General features: G+C 43.4%; 3 protein-coding genes across 5 annotated transcripts in view; 2 read left to right on the forward strand and 1 right to left on the reverse strand.

Moving 5' to 3' along the window:
• Window positions 1-4,774, forward strand: part of LOC109955243 (arf-GAP with Rho-GAP domain, ANK repeat and PH domain-containing protein 1) — a 22,280-nt gene extending 17,506 nt beyond the window's left edge. Inside the window, exons 20-23 of the mRNA XM_020591196.1 lie at window positions 349-552; window positions 689-794; window positions 3,044-3,185; window positions 3,680-4,774. Coding sequence (XP_020446852.1) covers window positions 349-552; window positions 689-794; window positions 3,044-3,185; window positions 3,680-3,727 — 500 coding nt within the window. The 3' untranslated portion in view covers window positions 3,728-4,774. The remainder of the gene's footprint in view (window positions 1-348; window positions 553-688; window positions 795-3,043; window positions 3,186-3,679) is intronic.
• Window positions 4,775-4,785: 11 nt separating this feature from the next.
• On the reverse strand, window positions 4,786-7,666 carry LOC109955244 (uncharacterized). Of its 2 annotated transcripts, none has more exons than XM_020591198.1 (5): window positions 7,558-7,666; window positions 6,572-6,877; window positions 5,518-5,637; window positions 5,327-5,428; window positions 4,786-5,250 (listed from the first exon to the last, which is right to left on the reverse strand). In XM_020591198.1, the coding sequence occupies exons 1-5, from the start codon at window positions 7,643-7,645 to the stop codon at window positions 5,171-5,173; spliced, it is 696 nt and encodes a 231-aa protein (XP_020446854.1). In that variant the 5' UTR covers window positions 7,646-7,666; the 3' UTR covers window positions 4,786-5,170. The 2 variants fall into 2 exon arrangements, with proteins under 2 accessions (XP_020446854.1, XP_020446853.1); XM_020591197.1 differs by having other exon boundaries at window positions 5,518-5,679.
• A 4,816-nt stretch (window positions 7,667-12,482) lies between these two features.
• The window catches only part of LOC109955091 (A disintegrin and metalloproteinase with thrombospondin motifs 2-like), a 20,406-nt gene continuing 16,698 nt past the window's right edge, over window positions 12,483-16,190 (forward strand). Inside the window, exons 1-2 of one of the 2 annotated variants that reach the window (XM_020590926.1) lie at window positions 12,483-12,673; window positions 14,218-14,684. In XM_020590926.1, coding sequence (XP_020446582.1) covers window positions 12,586-12,673; window positions 14,218-14,684 — 555 coding nt within the window. In that variant the 5' untranslated portion in view covers window positions 12,483-12,585. The remainder of the gene's footprint in view (window positions 12,674-14,217; window positions 14,685-16,190) is intronic. The other variant, XM_020590927.1, reaches the window with a different exon arrangement.

The following is a 16,190-nucleotide window of genomic DNA, read 5'->3' on the forward strand; positions in this document are numbered from 1 at the left end:
GTCCCACCGGAAGGAGGCCCCGGGCAAGGCCCAGGACATGCTGGAGGGACTATGTCTCTCGGCTGGCCTGGGAACGCCTCGGCAGTCCCCCGGAGGAGCTGGAGGAAGTGTCTGGAGAGAGGGAAGTCTGGGCATCTTTGCTTAGACTGCTGCCCCCGCGTCCCGGTCCCGGATAAGCGGAAGAAAATGGATGGATGGATGGATGGATGGATGGCATTTTCTTCTCAAGTTACTGTCCTCCATGTTGTCTTCACTGTGAGGCAGTTGGTTGCAATGGAAACAATGTGCAAAGTGTCCTGGGACTGATGTAAAGCTGTAGTTTTGAACACAGATATTTTTCTCTTTCAGGTCTGCAGGTGGAGGGCGTGTACCGCCGCTGTGGCCTAGCTACCAAAGTCAGTCGATTGGTGGAGGCTCTGATGATATCACCCAGCACCGCCCCCCTGGAAAGTGATGAGCAGGGTGTGTTGGACACTAGCTCCGCCCTCAAACAATGTATCCGCCAACAGGAGGGGTTAATACCCAACATACACAAGTGGATGCAGGCGGCAGGTCAGTACAGAGACTCTGTGGTACAAGTATATATAGTACTACTGTTTAATACCCAAAACACAGCAGCAATGGTCACAATAATAAAACACCAGTAGTATTACAGTAGCACTCACTAACATTACTTTTTGTCTCTCAGCGATTTCAGACGAAGGCTCCAGGTTTAAAGCATACCGACAGTTACTACGGCAACTTCCCGATTACAACCGAGCAACACTCAGTGCCTTGTTTGGACACTTCTACACGTAAGATGGATACTAACACATGATGTGCACAATAACACACTAGCACAGTAGCACAGTCAAGCCTGAGGGCAATAGTGGTGCGGTCAGTAGAGCAGTTGTCTTCCAACCAGATGGTTGAGGGTTCAAATCTCAGTGCATGCAGTCCACGTGTCAGAGTGTCCTTGGGCAAGACACTGAACCCTCCCAAGTCGCCCGTGATGGCGGCACGTACACATGTAACAAAAGTTTGTTGGACATGTCACGATGTACAGTAACTGACAATCAAATAAAGCGTCTTCCCCTTTTACAAGGAGATTACAGAAACCTGCCAGCATTTTGACCCCTTGATTTAAGCCCCATGACACTGTGCTTAGAAAGCAGGCCAGCTGCTGCTCCTGTGTTCCCTTTGTTCTCTCTGATGCTGCCCTCTCTCGTAATTCATTCTCTAGCTCTCTCTCTTGCGGACCTCCACCCCCGATTCTGTCATTTATACAGGAGATGGGGTGAACTTGTCTCAGCAAAGATACTGTCTCTTGCTGCAGAGGATCAACTTTCACCCATTATTCTGGTGCTATAGTTTTAACACAGAAGGGCGAGATAGAAAACACCAAAAATTCCTGCATCAAGCAGGTAGAGCGGGTCGTCTCCTAACTGGAAGGGTGGCAGTTTGATCCCCGGCTTCTCCTTGAGCAACTCACTGAACTCACAGTTGCTCCTGGTGATATCAAATAATGGGTGAATGAGCAAATAGTGTGAAAGTGCATAGAGTGTTGAGCACTGTACAAGTATAAGACCATTTACCATAAAAGGAGCTTCAGTGATGTGGTTGCCGTACCAGTGAGCATCCACCAGGTGTCTAAGCTGATGTAAACAACACATTCAGGACTGTGGAGACTGAGCTCATGTTCTCCCTCATACTCCTGGACATCTGTAGGGTTATAAGGTTTAATGAAGTAAATTTAACACTGTACCATTACACACATTGCTGTTTTTGGTCATTCTGATGTTTCAGATTAAATATATAAAAAATGTGACAGGTTTTGGATAGAAATCTTAAAACTACTGATTTTTAACAAATAGAATATTCAGTGCTACAGTCAGACGCAAAACAGTGTGGACAAATGTCTTTTAGTGTAGTGGAAAAACTATTAAAGTGGTGAGAAATGAGCAAGTCATCACCAAGTCAAATAGTGAAATGACAAAGAACAAAGAGTACGCACTCCCTTTATACAAACGGCATCAGAGTGTGGAGACCATACTGCAGTATCCTGGAGTAAAGCATGAAAGTCTTCTCCTAGATGTGATCACTGTCTAAAACAGTCATGCACAGTAGGTTTCATTCTGTGTAAGACTTCCCTTATCTGCTGTCTAATCTTCTGTAAGATTCTGACCGCTAAAGCACCTCTAAATGCATCACAAGTATAGTCACCGCACTCTGTAGCTGTACGAAGGCACCGTACTACCAAAATAAGAGCCAGGGACAAGAACAAGCACAAACCAAGAGTGCTGATGTGCTGATTTAGCTAGAGAAAGCAACTGTATCCTTACAAGTGTGACAGTATAACACATGCTGAAAAGTGCTACTACAAAGAGAAAAACACATTGTGTATTTGCATATTAAATGCAGCCCTATATCAATATATTTAGCAGTTAATAACCTTTAACCAAGGCACTTTGCCTCCACAACTAATAAATAAGGGAATAAAATATACAGCACATGAAATCATTCAATGAGACTATTTGTGTGGCACCTTTTGTAAAAGTTAGTGTGGTTTAAAGGGCTTTACAAGCTACAGGCAAACTGATAACACTTCAAATGTCAGGAGGAAAACAAGTTGACACTGCACACAGAGATTAAAATGGTGAAAAAGTCATAATAAATAAAAAGACAATACAAATAAAATGTATAGATATAAACATAATAAATAACAAATACACATAAACTAATAAAAATGTGAATTGGAAAATTTTAGGACTTTTTCTTAAACACTCAGAATTTGATTGGTGGCTTGTCACAGCATCGGGTTAGGTATTGGGGTTAGACAGAGTCCCTATGTCCACACATCAGATTGCAGCAAAAGCACTGAAAGAAGACATCGGCTGAGGATATGAAGGCAGCGCAGACTACTGCTGCTGTGTTACAGGTAACAGCAGCTGTCAGCTAAAGCCTGAACAGACTCTAGTTTTATCAGCCGACACACCGCTTAGGGTTAAGTAGCTAACCTGTGCCAGGGCTGACCTGTCTACTGACCCTGCCCTTTGTCTCTCAGGGTCCAGGTATATTCTCAGGTGAACAAGATGTCGGCTCACAATCTGGCTGTGGTTCTGGTCCCGTCCCTGTTTCAGACCATGAGCCAGGATCTACTCAGACTCACCAGAGAGTTCATCATCCACCACACTCTGCTGTTCCTGGTAAACACCTGACACACCTGTGACACACCTGGAGGGTTTATATTAAGAGCTAGTTGAGTCTTTGTGGCTCTGACTGCTGTTGAAGCAGGATTAACATAAACCTGCAGCTATTGACATGGCAACGCATCTGCAGTCAATAATCAGTATGAATCAGTCAGTATGAATCTGTTTAGATGAAGCCGTCAGTGAAGTCACGTTCAGATGACGATAATGTTCATTTTTAAATGAAGCTAAGTGAGAGTCATTGAGAGGCGCCAACATGACGCTGGTGGGATTGTAAGAGTATAGTCTTCAGCGTGAAGAGTGAAAAATTTATTCATGATAAAACAACAAACATAACGACACTGTAAGATCACAGACTGATCAAAGTGAATGAGTGGATTTATTTCCAACTAACTGAACAAACGATGCGTTAAAGTCTTGTCTCATGAAGTTCTAACTCTCCCTGAATGAAAGGGATAAATGAAGACACTGAGGGGTGTGTTTCTCTGCAGACCCCTGAGGGAGGAGAGGAGAAGGAGTACCAGGTCACTGTCTTCTGATGATGAAGAGGAGGAGGAAGGCCTGATGTTTCCTGTTGGAACAGGAGCTCTGAGCTCTCACATTCATGTTTCTGACATCAGACAACGTTCTGCTTACACTGTTTGTTTCACCTGTAGTTGTTTTATTGTTTATCTGATGGCCAAACTTTGTTCTTATTGACATGTTCGCCGTTTAGTACAGAGTCACTAAAGTCCCAGATGGGGTCATGTTTTAATCGTGTATGAACAAGATTTTTAAAAAGTCCCTAATTTAGTCTTAACTCAAACTAGAAATGATTTTTTTCTACCACATTTGTCTACAGTCTGCGTTTTAGTCCAAATGAAAGTGAAAGTTGTTTCTGCAGCAACGGCACCCTCGCCGACCTGCTTCTGTGGGTGCTTCATGGCCGTTGGAGAGAATCTACATGTGTGGACTGTCAGATGTCATGATATCAGAGGGTCGACGCGGACAGAGAAGCGTTTTATCTCCTTTAGAATAATGTGAAATCACCAGCTTGTGTTTCCTGACACAGTAACTGAGGAGTTTTAGGCGTTGTCGTTTCGTTTGTTGTAATGCTGTCACCAACAAAACTCGCAGGAGCTGAGTTGTAAAACGTGACATGTTCAGTTGTAATCGGTTACATGTAGATTATTTAGAGCCAAAACCTGTCAGCATGAAATCAGCTGCCCAGTGTGACTCTTATCAGCAGGTTCCTGGTTTGAATCGCAGTGTGAGCAGGATTCTGCTTTGCCTTTGCACCAGGCACTGACACGGTATAAAGACAAGCATGTGACCTTTGGTCTGATCAATACACAGAACTATCACATTTACACCAGGGGGTGTTAGAAATCGTCTAATTTGTTTATTTCTGTCTGTTTATTACCACATTCTGCTGCCCACAGGACAACCTTTATAAAATCGCCGTATGAACCATGAAATGACCCAGTAATTAAACATGATTTGTTTGAATCTTTAAGAAACAAACCAAGACTAAGGTGACTCTTAATAACAGCCATCACTGTGGAAGTTAACACATCTCACTGATGTTATTATTTCATATGACTGCTAAACAGATGAATGGATCTGACATCTCTGGGGAAAACACTCTGCTGCAGCCTCCTCTGTACAGACTCCGCTGTGTAGCCAACCTGACCCAGAGGCCAATATTTGTGATGAAATGTGTCTAAAACGATGCACCAACAACAGGAATAGGCACATAGTAGGAACAGGTAGTACCCTGCTCCTACCACAACATTAACATTAGTTCATGACACAAGTAACCCAGAGGCTGTCTGTTTGTGTATGTATTTAATTGTAATAACCACTGACAGACGGTAAGATTCTGATGCAAAGAAATAGAAACTGCCCAACAGGCTCAGTAAGAGACAGCAGACGGAAAAACAAAGGCGAGTTGTCCAGGTGAGGCACACTGTGCTGAAAAGATGGTGACCCCTGGTTTGTCGTCACACGTAGATGTCTTCCACCTCCATTGACATCTGCTTTGTGTTTGGCATTTCCATGGAAACAGCTGCATTACAGGGAACTGTAGAGTCAATAACATGTTAGTATTTGTTAGCTTCTGTTAGTGTCTCTTAGTTTTCATGATGAGTGTTACGTACTGTAAATGGGCTCTTCCTCTCTCTCATGCTGCTCCTCATCACATTTTCTCTTGTTGCCATGGGGACCATGCATCATCACATAGACATTTTCCTCCACTGGACCTGAAACAGCATGGCAGATTAAAATCTGACTTCTTCTAATGAATATGCTATGGGTGCACACTCAGGATGTCTCTGATTGGCTGCTGTACCTGCAGTGATCATCCTTTGACTCCTTCTCCTCCTCAGGATGAAGACAGCAAAGAAGAACAGCAACAGAAGCAGTAGAAGGAAGCTGCAGGTCATCACCAACATGTTGTCTGTGTGACTGTCTGCAGACAGAGACACATCTGATAACGGCTGTCTGCGGTGCACTGCAAATATATAAGTTGATGTAACTCAGTAGTGAGTTGTTAAAGTCAGGGTAAAGCAAAGTTGGTGATTTGTTTCTAAACATCATCAGTGTTAGAAGATAGCTGCTGAATACATGAAAAGACTGAGAACTACATACTGCTGAATTGTGGAGTTCATCATTTTTGAGTTCAGGATCTTTTTGGGGGGGCAGGAAGCGAGGCTCGATGACGCACTGGACCCACCCTTAACATAACCCTTCCCCCCTGACACTGTGACGTTATAAATCACTGTGCCTGCATTTGTTTTAAGGGTCATTCATAAAACTGAGCACAGATTTACAGCCACAGTTGTATGTTGTTGTTTTTTTTAAGGAATAATATTAATGCGTCTGTTCCGTGTGTGCATGTAGGAGCTGAGTACCGCTACTATTGTTCAAACAACAACACAAAGGGGAAGCGGCTCCACAACCACCAAAACCATATCTGACTCGGTGATCTTTGCTCAAATGCTCCTATAGAGCCCTGGCACATTAGCACCAGTTCTCTTGTTGATCGAGAGTTACTACGCCTACTGGAGCCTACAGGTTGCTATCGAGCTAGCGATGCCTTCGCCACACAAATGCATCTTACCTATATGTTGTTAAAACATATGTGACGAGAACAGGCGGCACATTTCTGGGACTGAACGTGGTTTTAGTGTCTTTACCCATCACATCCACAACGTTTCAGAGCAAAGAACGTTAGCTGGTTTTATACCCTTGGCAATCTTTTTAATCATTCACATTTGGCTGGATGGTTAATGTCACATTTTCTTGTGGTGCGACAAACTCAGGACAGATTTATTTCTACTTTATCCTGACGTTAAGGGTTAATATTGTCAGTTTAAGGGTCGATGTTTCAGCCGTGGCCTCACCCTCCTTAACCCTGAGCAGGAAGTGCTCTCTCTGCAGCCGTTGCCCTTCTTCGTCAAACACCTCCAGGCTGTATTTTCCAGAGTCTTCAGACTGAATTTGGCTGATTGTCAGCGAGCCGTTGCTCAGCAGCTGGCAGCGTCCATGGTCACACGTTGTCCAGTTGTTCTTCGTTGACAGTACCAGGCGGGGGTGAGTCCACCTGATGTCCCCCCTGTTCTCCATTCTCCCCTTCAGCCAGTCTGAGGTCAGCAGGACGGTCTCACCGCTTTGTGCAGACAGTGAGTGGACCACCTCTGCGGCGGCAGCTGGAGTCAAAGGTCACACAGAGACAGCTGTCACTACTTCACCTGTGAACCAGGCGCCCCAATAATAAAGGGCCAAAAAACAGTCAGCAAACATGTGACTGCAGCCTCGTCTTTAAAGGCCAGTGAGACACGTGTATGTTTGATCAGGTTTCAACAAATTGAGTTTTTACTCTTCGGTACATTATTGTTGTACTTTACTGTACAACATGCTGTACTAGGTTAGTACATATGAAACTTTAATAGTGCATTTCACCTTCTGTACTCTTCAAATATTTTATATTGTGTTACGTTAGTACATTATTAGGAAACACTGATTAATTATATGATATAATTCCGGTGTGTGCTGTTAGACTAAATGGTATTAATGTACTCTTACCTATAGTGTACTGTACTGTACTGACACATCAGTGCATCACCTCAGACACTGCTGGTTCTTTATTGCCTTGTAATTTAATCATCTGTATGGTTCCTATTTTCAAACTCTCATTTTACCATTTAACTGTAGTCTGTAGTCTGTAGTCTGTGCTGCTGTGCCAGCTGAACGTTTGACCAGGCGTTTTAACTTAGACTTGGGTCTGTTCTGACAGAGCTGCTGGTCTGTGGCGTCAAACATGAGGAACCTGAAACAACCTGTCACACGTCAGTGCTTCTAAAATAAACCTCAGGCCAAATAGACTCACACTTCCTCATCATCATCATCACCAGCAGCTGGACCAAAACCAACATGGCTGCCATCTGAAGTGGACCCTGTTGGCTCCGCCCCATCATCCGTCAATCACTGTGAAGTGGAAACACACTTTCAGAGGTCAGAGGTGTTTGTTCGTTTGAGTCACTGTTCATAACCTCCTCTGTCTGACTGGAAAGCTGCTGCAGTACTGTGTTGACATGCACTGGCCAATCAGATCCTTGCTTGAACACCTTAGTGTTTACCTGGACACCTGTGTTTACCTGTCTGGTCTGTGAGCAGTCACATTAGATCAGGTTTTTCTGTTTCTGTCCCACTTTGGTGTCTCCCAGCAGAGAACCCGGTGAACCAAGAGGGCTGATAGCGTTCACCTGAAGCTTTCACCCACACTCATCACTGTGTTCTCTTCACATGTATAGGTCACCTTCAGGCGTTACCCATAAATACCTTCTACACTTTGTACTGTTAGCGCTTGGGACAGTAGCCAGGACACAGTTCCTGCTTTAACCATTATTGTATTTCAGATCCTCTTCTGTACATCCAGCATAAATTCACACATCACATTAGAGATATTCTCTTGTCTTAACAATTTAAATACAGGTGTTTTCTTCTGAAACTAAAACGATGATCTCTCATCTTAGTGCTATATTATGGGCATTATTTTGCTAGCCTTTTGAATAAGTATTGTAAATGTAAATGTTCATACAGACTGCATAGAGCACATGTGTCAAACTCAAAGCCCGCAGGCCACATCCGCCCCGCGAGATCATTTTATATATACTTTTTTAATGGCTGACGATATGAAGCGCCAATAACACAATCGCATAATGCAGCGCAACAGTTGCCTAGTACTAAAGCACGTTTTGCAAAGGGATCAAATACTTATTTCATTCATGAAAATGCAAATTAATGTGAAAAGTTGATTCTGAAAACAGAGCCTAGAAAAACCGTTGGGAGGCTGAGTATATGTTTACTGACATTGTCGGTAAACCCGTGTGTCTTATTTGTGGAGCTAATGTGGCTGTAATTAAGGAATATAACCTAAGACGGCACTACGAGACAAAACATCAGGACAAGCTGAAAAACGTGAATGAAAAAAATGATGAAAGTGTGTGACGTCTTGTGTCCAGACAAAAAGCAGGTTTTAGCAAATGTAAGGCTTAGCAGAAATATGGTTGGTGATTTTAAGTTCAAGTTGATTTATTTTGGAATAATATTGTATCCTGTTTTTTTCGATTCATATTTATGTTCAAAAAATGTTTAGTTTTATTCTGTTCAATAAATTTTTATCCTGTTCGGCCCACGACCTAAAGTGTGCTTTGAGTTTTGGCCCCCTGTGCCATTGAGTTTGACACCCCTGGTAGAGAGACAGTTTTTTGTAACTTGTTCCTGTTGTTGTTTTTCTGCTGTAATCATTGTGTTACTGTTACTGACTGATTGATAAATGTGTCTAACTGCTTGGCTGTTTGTCCTGCTGAGGAATAAAATGAAAACCATATTTGGTGTTTCAGTGAGCAGCTGGACTGAGGAGGCAGAAACGCAACACTCCAAGAACGACAGGATCGACTCCTAGACATTAGGTTTTCTGTATTCTTCTGCTATGTTTTCAGAGAAACATAATGCACATGGATTTTTACTATTACTATCTTTTTTTTTTATCAACACATTGACAGATACACACCAGCCCTCCCCGACCACATGCAGAACTCGGGAGATCCAACGGTCTTGGACTTGGGTCCTCTGACTACAACCATTTCTCAAAAACAGGGTTAGAGAGGATTCACCTGTGTTTCAGGCTGGTCCTTCACATGGAGCCTTAACTCAATGTACGTATTGTGCACCTCTGCACATTTACACCTTACACAGACCGTCTACTCAACCTGATCCTTGTCTGACTCCAGAACCTGGGTCTGGATCCTGAGCAGACTAACACAGATACAGGTGTATAGGGTGTTTGGTCCTACCTGTCTCAGTGATGTCGATTCAGATGGAAAGATAATGACGGGTAAACATCAGCTAAAGTTCGACAATTAAAATTCAAAAGATGACAAAAATGTAAATGGTGTGACACAAACTTGAGCAGAGAGACAAAGTAGGAAATGAGACCGTTACCCAACCTCCAGACCACAGTGTTTCAGTTTGCTCTGTGAAACCAAATAAAGCCTCAAACAACATCTCAGAGCTGCTTTATCTTTAACATTACTCATTCACATCAGACAACCTCCGTTGTGTACGTGCATGCAGGTGCATAGGTCTAAATGTCTAAACTTAACTGCATGGCTTTCTCTGTGTCATCTTGTATAACTCTCACTGAACCAGAGGTGAGTTTAGTTCATAAATGTCAGATGATGGAGGACATTACTGGATGGGGGATGTTTATGAACGGCAGTGCAGCAGGTCAAGCAGTGAAGTGACCACCTGAACAGGAGATATTTGGTTTCACATAAGCTCCAGTCTGTGAGTCCGGTGTGTCATCTGTTTGGTGTGACTGCTTGTGAGCGCGAGTGGGTCTCTGGGTGGATCTCTGGGCATGATTTGGGACAGGTGTCTGCAGCTGGCTGGGCCAATCACAGCTTCCTGTCCTTTAAAAAGGTCTAACTTCCAGCAGTCCGGTGGGAAGCTCTCACAGCTGGGGGACATTCCAGGAAGCAGGTTAAGTGAAAATCCAGAGTTTGTTCAAGGTGAAATCAGGGAAACCCCAGATTAATTCTGACTCCGTCGCCATGGTATCTTATTCTGTGTATCTAACCTGCTCGCTGGCAGGTACTCTTCAGCTAAACCCAGTCTGAAGAAGCTGTGTCAGCTGCTTCACTTCTTCATTCACACAGCTCATATTCATGTGCAGAGTAAACCTTGTTCTAACTTTCAGAAGTTTACACTGGGAGAAGAGGATAAAAGTCCAGATTAGATAGTAGCCCGATAGTTTGTTTCCCAAGACCTGTCTTTACTAATGTGAGTGCTTTTATGATCGTCGGTGTGAAGACAGTAGCCCTGTGGCTAAATGCCGTCGGCCTATTAGACAGCGAGGATTCATCCTCAGCTCAGAACAAAATCTCTGCGGGCTGTTTATCCTTCTTCTAACACTGTGACTCTGTGGACATGAAGTATTTTTGAAATCCTATTAATTAAAATAAAAGTGAAGCTTTAGCCACACGTGGCACTCTATGACTTATCATTTTTTGTGTTCTTATCAGTCACACTTTGAGCAGTCTTAGTGATCATTTTGGAGACTGAATATTTCTAAATGTGAGTCAGAGTTTACAGAGTTTAAAAGAGTCTAGTTTATGAATATTCTTTTAATCTTTTTAACAGCATTTAACAACTTTTCCACCTGCAAATCCCCAAACTCATCATCGGGTCAGACTGAGGCTACAGTTAGAGGTCTGTAAATAAACCTCTGTCCTATCTGTGTGGTGTCATCTCCAGCTGCCACCAGCAGTTCGTTGTTCAGCTTACAGCTGAATTTAATGTAACAAACAGAAGGCCTTTGGCACATTACCATCCAATACAGAGATCCACTCTGTGCACTGTGCTGAATGAAATGTAACAATGTTAACATATCAAGATCAGATCAAAGATTTTTTTTATTGTCAATTTACTATACGTGCAGGACATACAGAAAATCGAAATACTGTTTCTTTCTCACCTAATGCTGCCGTTGCTATGTTTAAAGTTAAATGTGCAGTAATGTCACATTTTTTTTGCAGCTCCACTGGATTAAAATGGCAGCTCTGGGATGGGATGTACCCACTTTGAAGACATGGGGTCTCTTATAAACATTAATTTTCTTTGTGTCTTTTCCTGTGATCCTTCATCTGGAGCCTCCAATCACCACCTGATTTCTGATAAAGTGGCGTGATAGTTCATAAAAGACTTGTGTGAAGGGTGGTCTCATTTATCCTTGGTCACAGCTTCTCCAGCAACCTCCTCACTCCTCAGAGCTGATATGAGAGACTTGCAATGTCCTTGGTCCCCGGTTGACTGAGGACATGAAGATATAGGAACAAGTAAGTAAATAAGTAAGTAAGAGTAATATTAGGCGGCATGGTGGTGCAGTGGTTAGTGCTGTTACCTTACAGCAACTTTTGTGTGGAGTCTGCATGTTCTTCCTGTGTCTGTGTGGGTTCTCTCCGGGTACTCCAGCTTCCTCCCACAGGCCAAAGACACGCAGCTTAGGTTGACTGGCGACTATAAATTGCCCGTAGGAGTGAGTGTGAGTGTGTGGTTGTTTGCCTACATGTCAGCCCTGTGACAGACCGGCGACCTGACCAGGATGGACCCTGCCTCTCACCCAGTGTCAGCTGAGATCAGCTCCAGCCCCCCTCAACCCTATTCAGAATAAGTGGTATAGATACTGGATGGATGGAGCAATATTGAAATGCCTGTTGGTGCTACTACTGCGATTGCTACTACTTTTACTGTGACAGTACTGTGCAGGTAAGCTCAGCCAGAGGACACTGGGTAGACTGGTGTGCAACAGAAACAAAGGAGCAGTTTAGCATCGGCTCCATCTAGTGGATGACAACTGATATTACAACTGTACAGTGCATGTGTGTGTTCTTGTACTTGCCATTTAGTGAGGACCAAAAGTTTTTTCACTACAAAGTGAGGACATTTTGGCTGGTCCTCACTTTGTGAAACACTTTTTTGAGGACTTGGTTTTAGCACTGAGGTTAGAATTAGGTTCAGCCTATGGTTACAGTAAAGGGCAAGGGGCTGCATTATGTCACTGAGTGTCCTAACAGCTATAGAAAGACAAATGTGTGCGTGAAAGTGCAGGAAACCAGGGAGTTCATCTGGAGTCACTGGTAGAGAAAACACAGCTGAAGTATTACAGAGAGCAGTGTTACAGTTAGTGCAGGCAGACAGACAGACGAGTGTGGGGGCGGAGAGACGGACAGAGACAGGCAGAGGCAGAGGGAGGAGATAATGAGACAGTGGAGGAGAGTCTGTTCAAGCGTTCAGTCTGTGCAGCAGCTCTCACTCAGTCTCTGTCTGTCTCTCAGCCTGTCTCACTCTCAGGATGGACCGGTGTCATTATGGATCATTGATCATTCTGTTTCTGCTGCAGATCAACTGTTTACATTCACTTTACATCACTGACGACACAGGTGAGTCACAGCTGTATTACTGTTACCACTGTCAGTACGACTGCTGCTACCGTTATAACTACTGCTGCTGTTAATGTTAACGGTACTACTGCTAATAACTGCAGTACTGTTACCACAGTGTCCGAGCACAGACATATACACCCACCAGCCACTTTATTAGGCACACCAGCGCCATTGTATGCCATTCAATGCAACACTTCCGCCTTAACTTCTGTGTTTATGAAGCTCAACATGTTTCAGTTTTTGGTGAAATTGTCATAAATGTATAAACTGAGTTATATACATTATATTCAGAGATGTTCCTACTATTCTGACCTTCTCATATGTAGCTGGGGAAGACAAAAATATAGAGACACTTCTGAATATACAGTAGTGTAGTCCAGTACACCACCTTTAACTATGACCTCAGTAATAAACATATAATTGAGTTTATACACTTATGACAATTTCACTGAAAAACTGAAACATGTTGAGCTTCATAAACACAGATATTAAGGCGGAAGTGTTGCACTGAGGTACTTACAGCTGTACAGGTGTACCTAATAAAGTGGCCGTGAGTGTATATACACATATATATGTCTATTTTATCGGAGCCACAGTCAATCTGAGGACAGGAAGTGGGTTCTGTGTGACCATTGACCTGAGGAGGATGGACATGTGACCTGACATGGCTCTGCCTGTAATTTACACTGGTTGATTTATATGATCCTGTTAATACTGCTACAGCTGCACTGACTAGTACTGCTCATGCTACTATTAATACTGATCCTAAGGCTTGAGTACTGTACTTCAGCTATTAATGGTTAGTATTCCTCCTGTGAGTGCTACTGCTACTGCAGTTATTAGCGTGTATAATACATGTTTTTCTTCTAATCATAGTACTTCCTGGTGTTTGTAGCAGTAAGAGTAGTACACCTGCTGCCTGCTTTCTTCTTCTTCTGTGGTTGTTTAGTCCTCTAGGCTGTGACCTCTGCAGTGAAGGTCAGGCTCAGTTTCAGCAGCTGACAGTCTCCCAGTGTTCCCAGTATTCCCAGTGTTCCCAGTTATGCGGGAACATTCCTGTCTGGTTTCTGACTCTCACTCGGAGGAATGTTCCTACCACGCTTTTCCCATAAATTTTTGTGTGTCCGTGGTATTTGAGGAATGTGAAGGATTCAGATCCTATTTGATCATTTCCTGTGTGTATGTGTGTGTGTGTGGTATCAGACAGGAGCAGCAGCCTGTTTCCCTCCTTATATATAACATGTAAAAAATGTAAAGTATCCCCTGCTTCCTAACCTGAACCTTCAGCCATTCCTTAGACGTGCGCTGTCCCTGCCAAACACGTCCTCCCAATCTGGAGGTTTGTTTAAGCTGCAGAACGTTCCCATCTCTCCCTCTGCTCTGCTGACAATGCTGTTCACAGTACCACAGGATTCAGAACTGTCCAAGAGTTTGTCCCAAAATGTGGAACTGTTCCTTTAATTTCCTTTACTACCTGAACACCATGATGGAAGTGTAAAAAAAAAGTCAGACTGAAATTTCATCATCTTTGTCTCTCTCAGATTCTCTCCATCAGATTCTGTCAGAGTTCAGACTCGTTCGTCCAATCAGGACCGACTCACTGGGACGTTTTATGTCAGCGTCAGTCTCCGCCCACCACCGCCCAAAAAGACACGCCCACGCGACCAAGGACACGCCCTCTGATAAGAACAATCCGGGACACAAAAAACAGACTCAGACAGACACGCCCACAGATGCGTCACCATTCAACCAGGCAGATCACAGCTGGAGGGGGCAAGGTCATAGGGCCGAGGAGAGGGAGCTTTTCTATAATGTGACCGTGTTTGGTCAGGAGCTCCACCTGCGACTGCGTCCGAACTCTCGTCTCATCTCCCCCAGCGCTACCATGGAGTGGGAGGAGTCAGGACAGCTTCACTCACAGCCAATAGGAGACGCCGGCTGCTTCTACACAGGAGAGGTGTCCAACATGGAGGACACATCCATTGCCATCAGCAACTGTGATGGGCTGGTAGGTGTCACATGCTCACGCCTGGTTTCTTACTGAAAGGATATGTTGAATGTTGAATGTTTCAACTTGATCTGAAAACAATGTTGATGTATCTATATATATACAACTTGATCTGAAAACAATGTTGATGTGTCTATATATGTACATGAGAACAGGTCTCCAGTATGTTCTCCTACTCTTGACTTCGTCTGATGGTGAGAAACAAAAGAGGGAAATTTGTCCTAACTAGACTGTGACTGAAAGAGACTGACTCAAATGAGCTTAGTTGGACACTGAAGCTGCATTTGAACCTCAGATGAACTTTGGAGTGGATGTTTGCACAGAACGAGGCCTGTGTGTTTGACCCTCATTTCTACCAGTGCTCTTGTGTTCAGGGTCAGTGTGACAGAATTAAAAGCTGTTCTCGTGTACATATGGACACCTCAATATTGTTTTAAGGCCAACATCAGAACCTCAAACTTCCTTATTGTTCCAAATCACTGGCCTGTGCACCAGCACTGGGACACACCATATTTGTTACCAGGTTGCAAGGAAACAGTAGAATGCAGCAAAAATTAATAATAGATCTCAACAGGGGGTCATGAGATCCTCATACTGAACCAACGAGAGCTTAACTCAGCTTAACTGAACCTGTTTTCTGTCTTTGCTTCATGTGGGTTTTGGGAACGTCCGCCTGTCTAGTAAAAACAGCCTCAGCAGTCTTTTAAAGTGTCGGTAAATTTATTGGACTGTCTGGTCCAGCTCTTTGACATTTGGTTTAACTGATATCTGGCTGACTGGTGACACCTGAGTGCAAACCAAGTTTTATGAGAACAACAGTGAAATGATCAATTTAAAAGCCAGAAACCTGAATCATAACAAAAGAAAAAGATTTTAAGGATCAGAGTTTGATGGCTGTAGGTGTAAGAGTATCAAAAATGACATGTCCAGGGACCTGAAGCTGCAGCTGCTGAACGATGCAGATGTTTGCACAGCTGTTGGAGGTTCTGAGGGTTCTGAATTCAGCAGCTGTATGCAGAGTTTAACCCTGAAGGACAGAAAACTGAAGCATGGGTAGAAAATATGTTACCACGCATACAGCCACACAGGAAATGCAGTAAAATATCAGTGAAACGGGAGGGAACAGCAGGGTAGATCCCCCTTTAACTGGTTCAAATGTCACATTCACAAGTCCTGCACAGAACAAAGGAAATATCTAACAAAAGATAAACAATACAAATCATAAACTGTTGTTCTATAAAGCAGCTACAATTATTTTCAAAATACAGCAAAGATTTTAATTTTAAAAAAGTTTAGAACCTCCACTTAGGGCAGCACAAAGCTGAGTAGAAACTGATTCGAAACAAGTAGATGCATGTGAAAGACTTCAGGCCTGCAGGGACAGAAACCAAACGCTGTAAAAGATGACAGACTGCTCCGACTTTCGCTCAGTGAATGCTGCTGGGTCCATTCTGAGTTAGTGTCACTTCTTGCAGCATGGGCAGAGGTGGCTGATTGAAGCCAGAT

Source organism: Monopterus albus, unplaced genomic scaffold (genome assembly GCF_001952655.1).
Source record: "Monopterus albus unplaced genomic scaffold, M_albus_1.0 scaffold13.1, whole genome shotgun sequence".
NCBI lineage: Eukaryota > Metazoa > Chordata > Actinopteri > Synbranchiformes > Synbranchidae > Monopterus > Monopterus albus.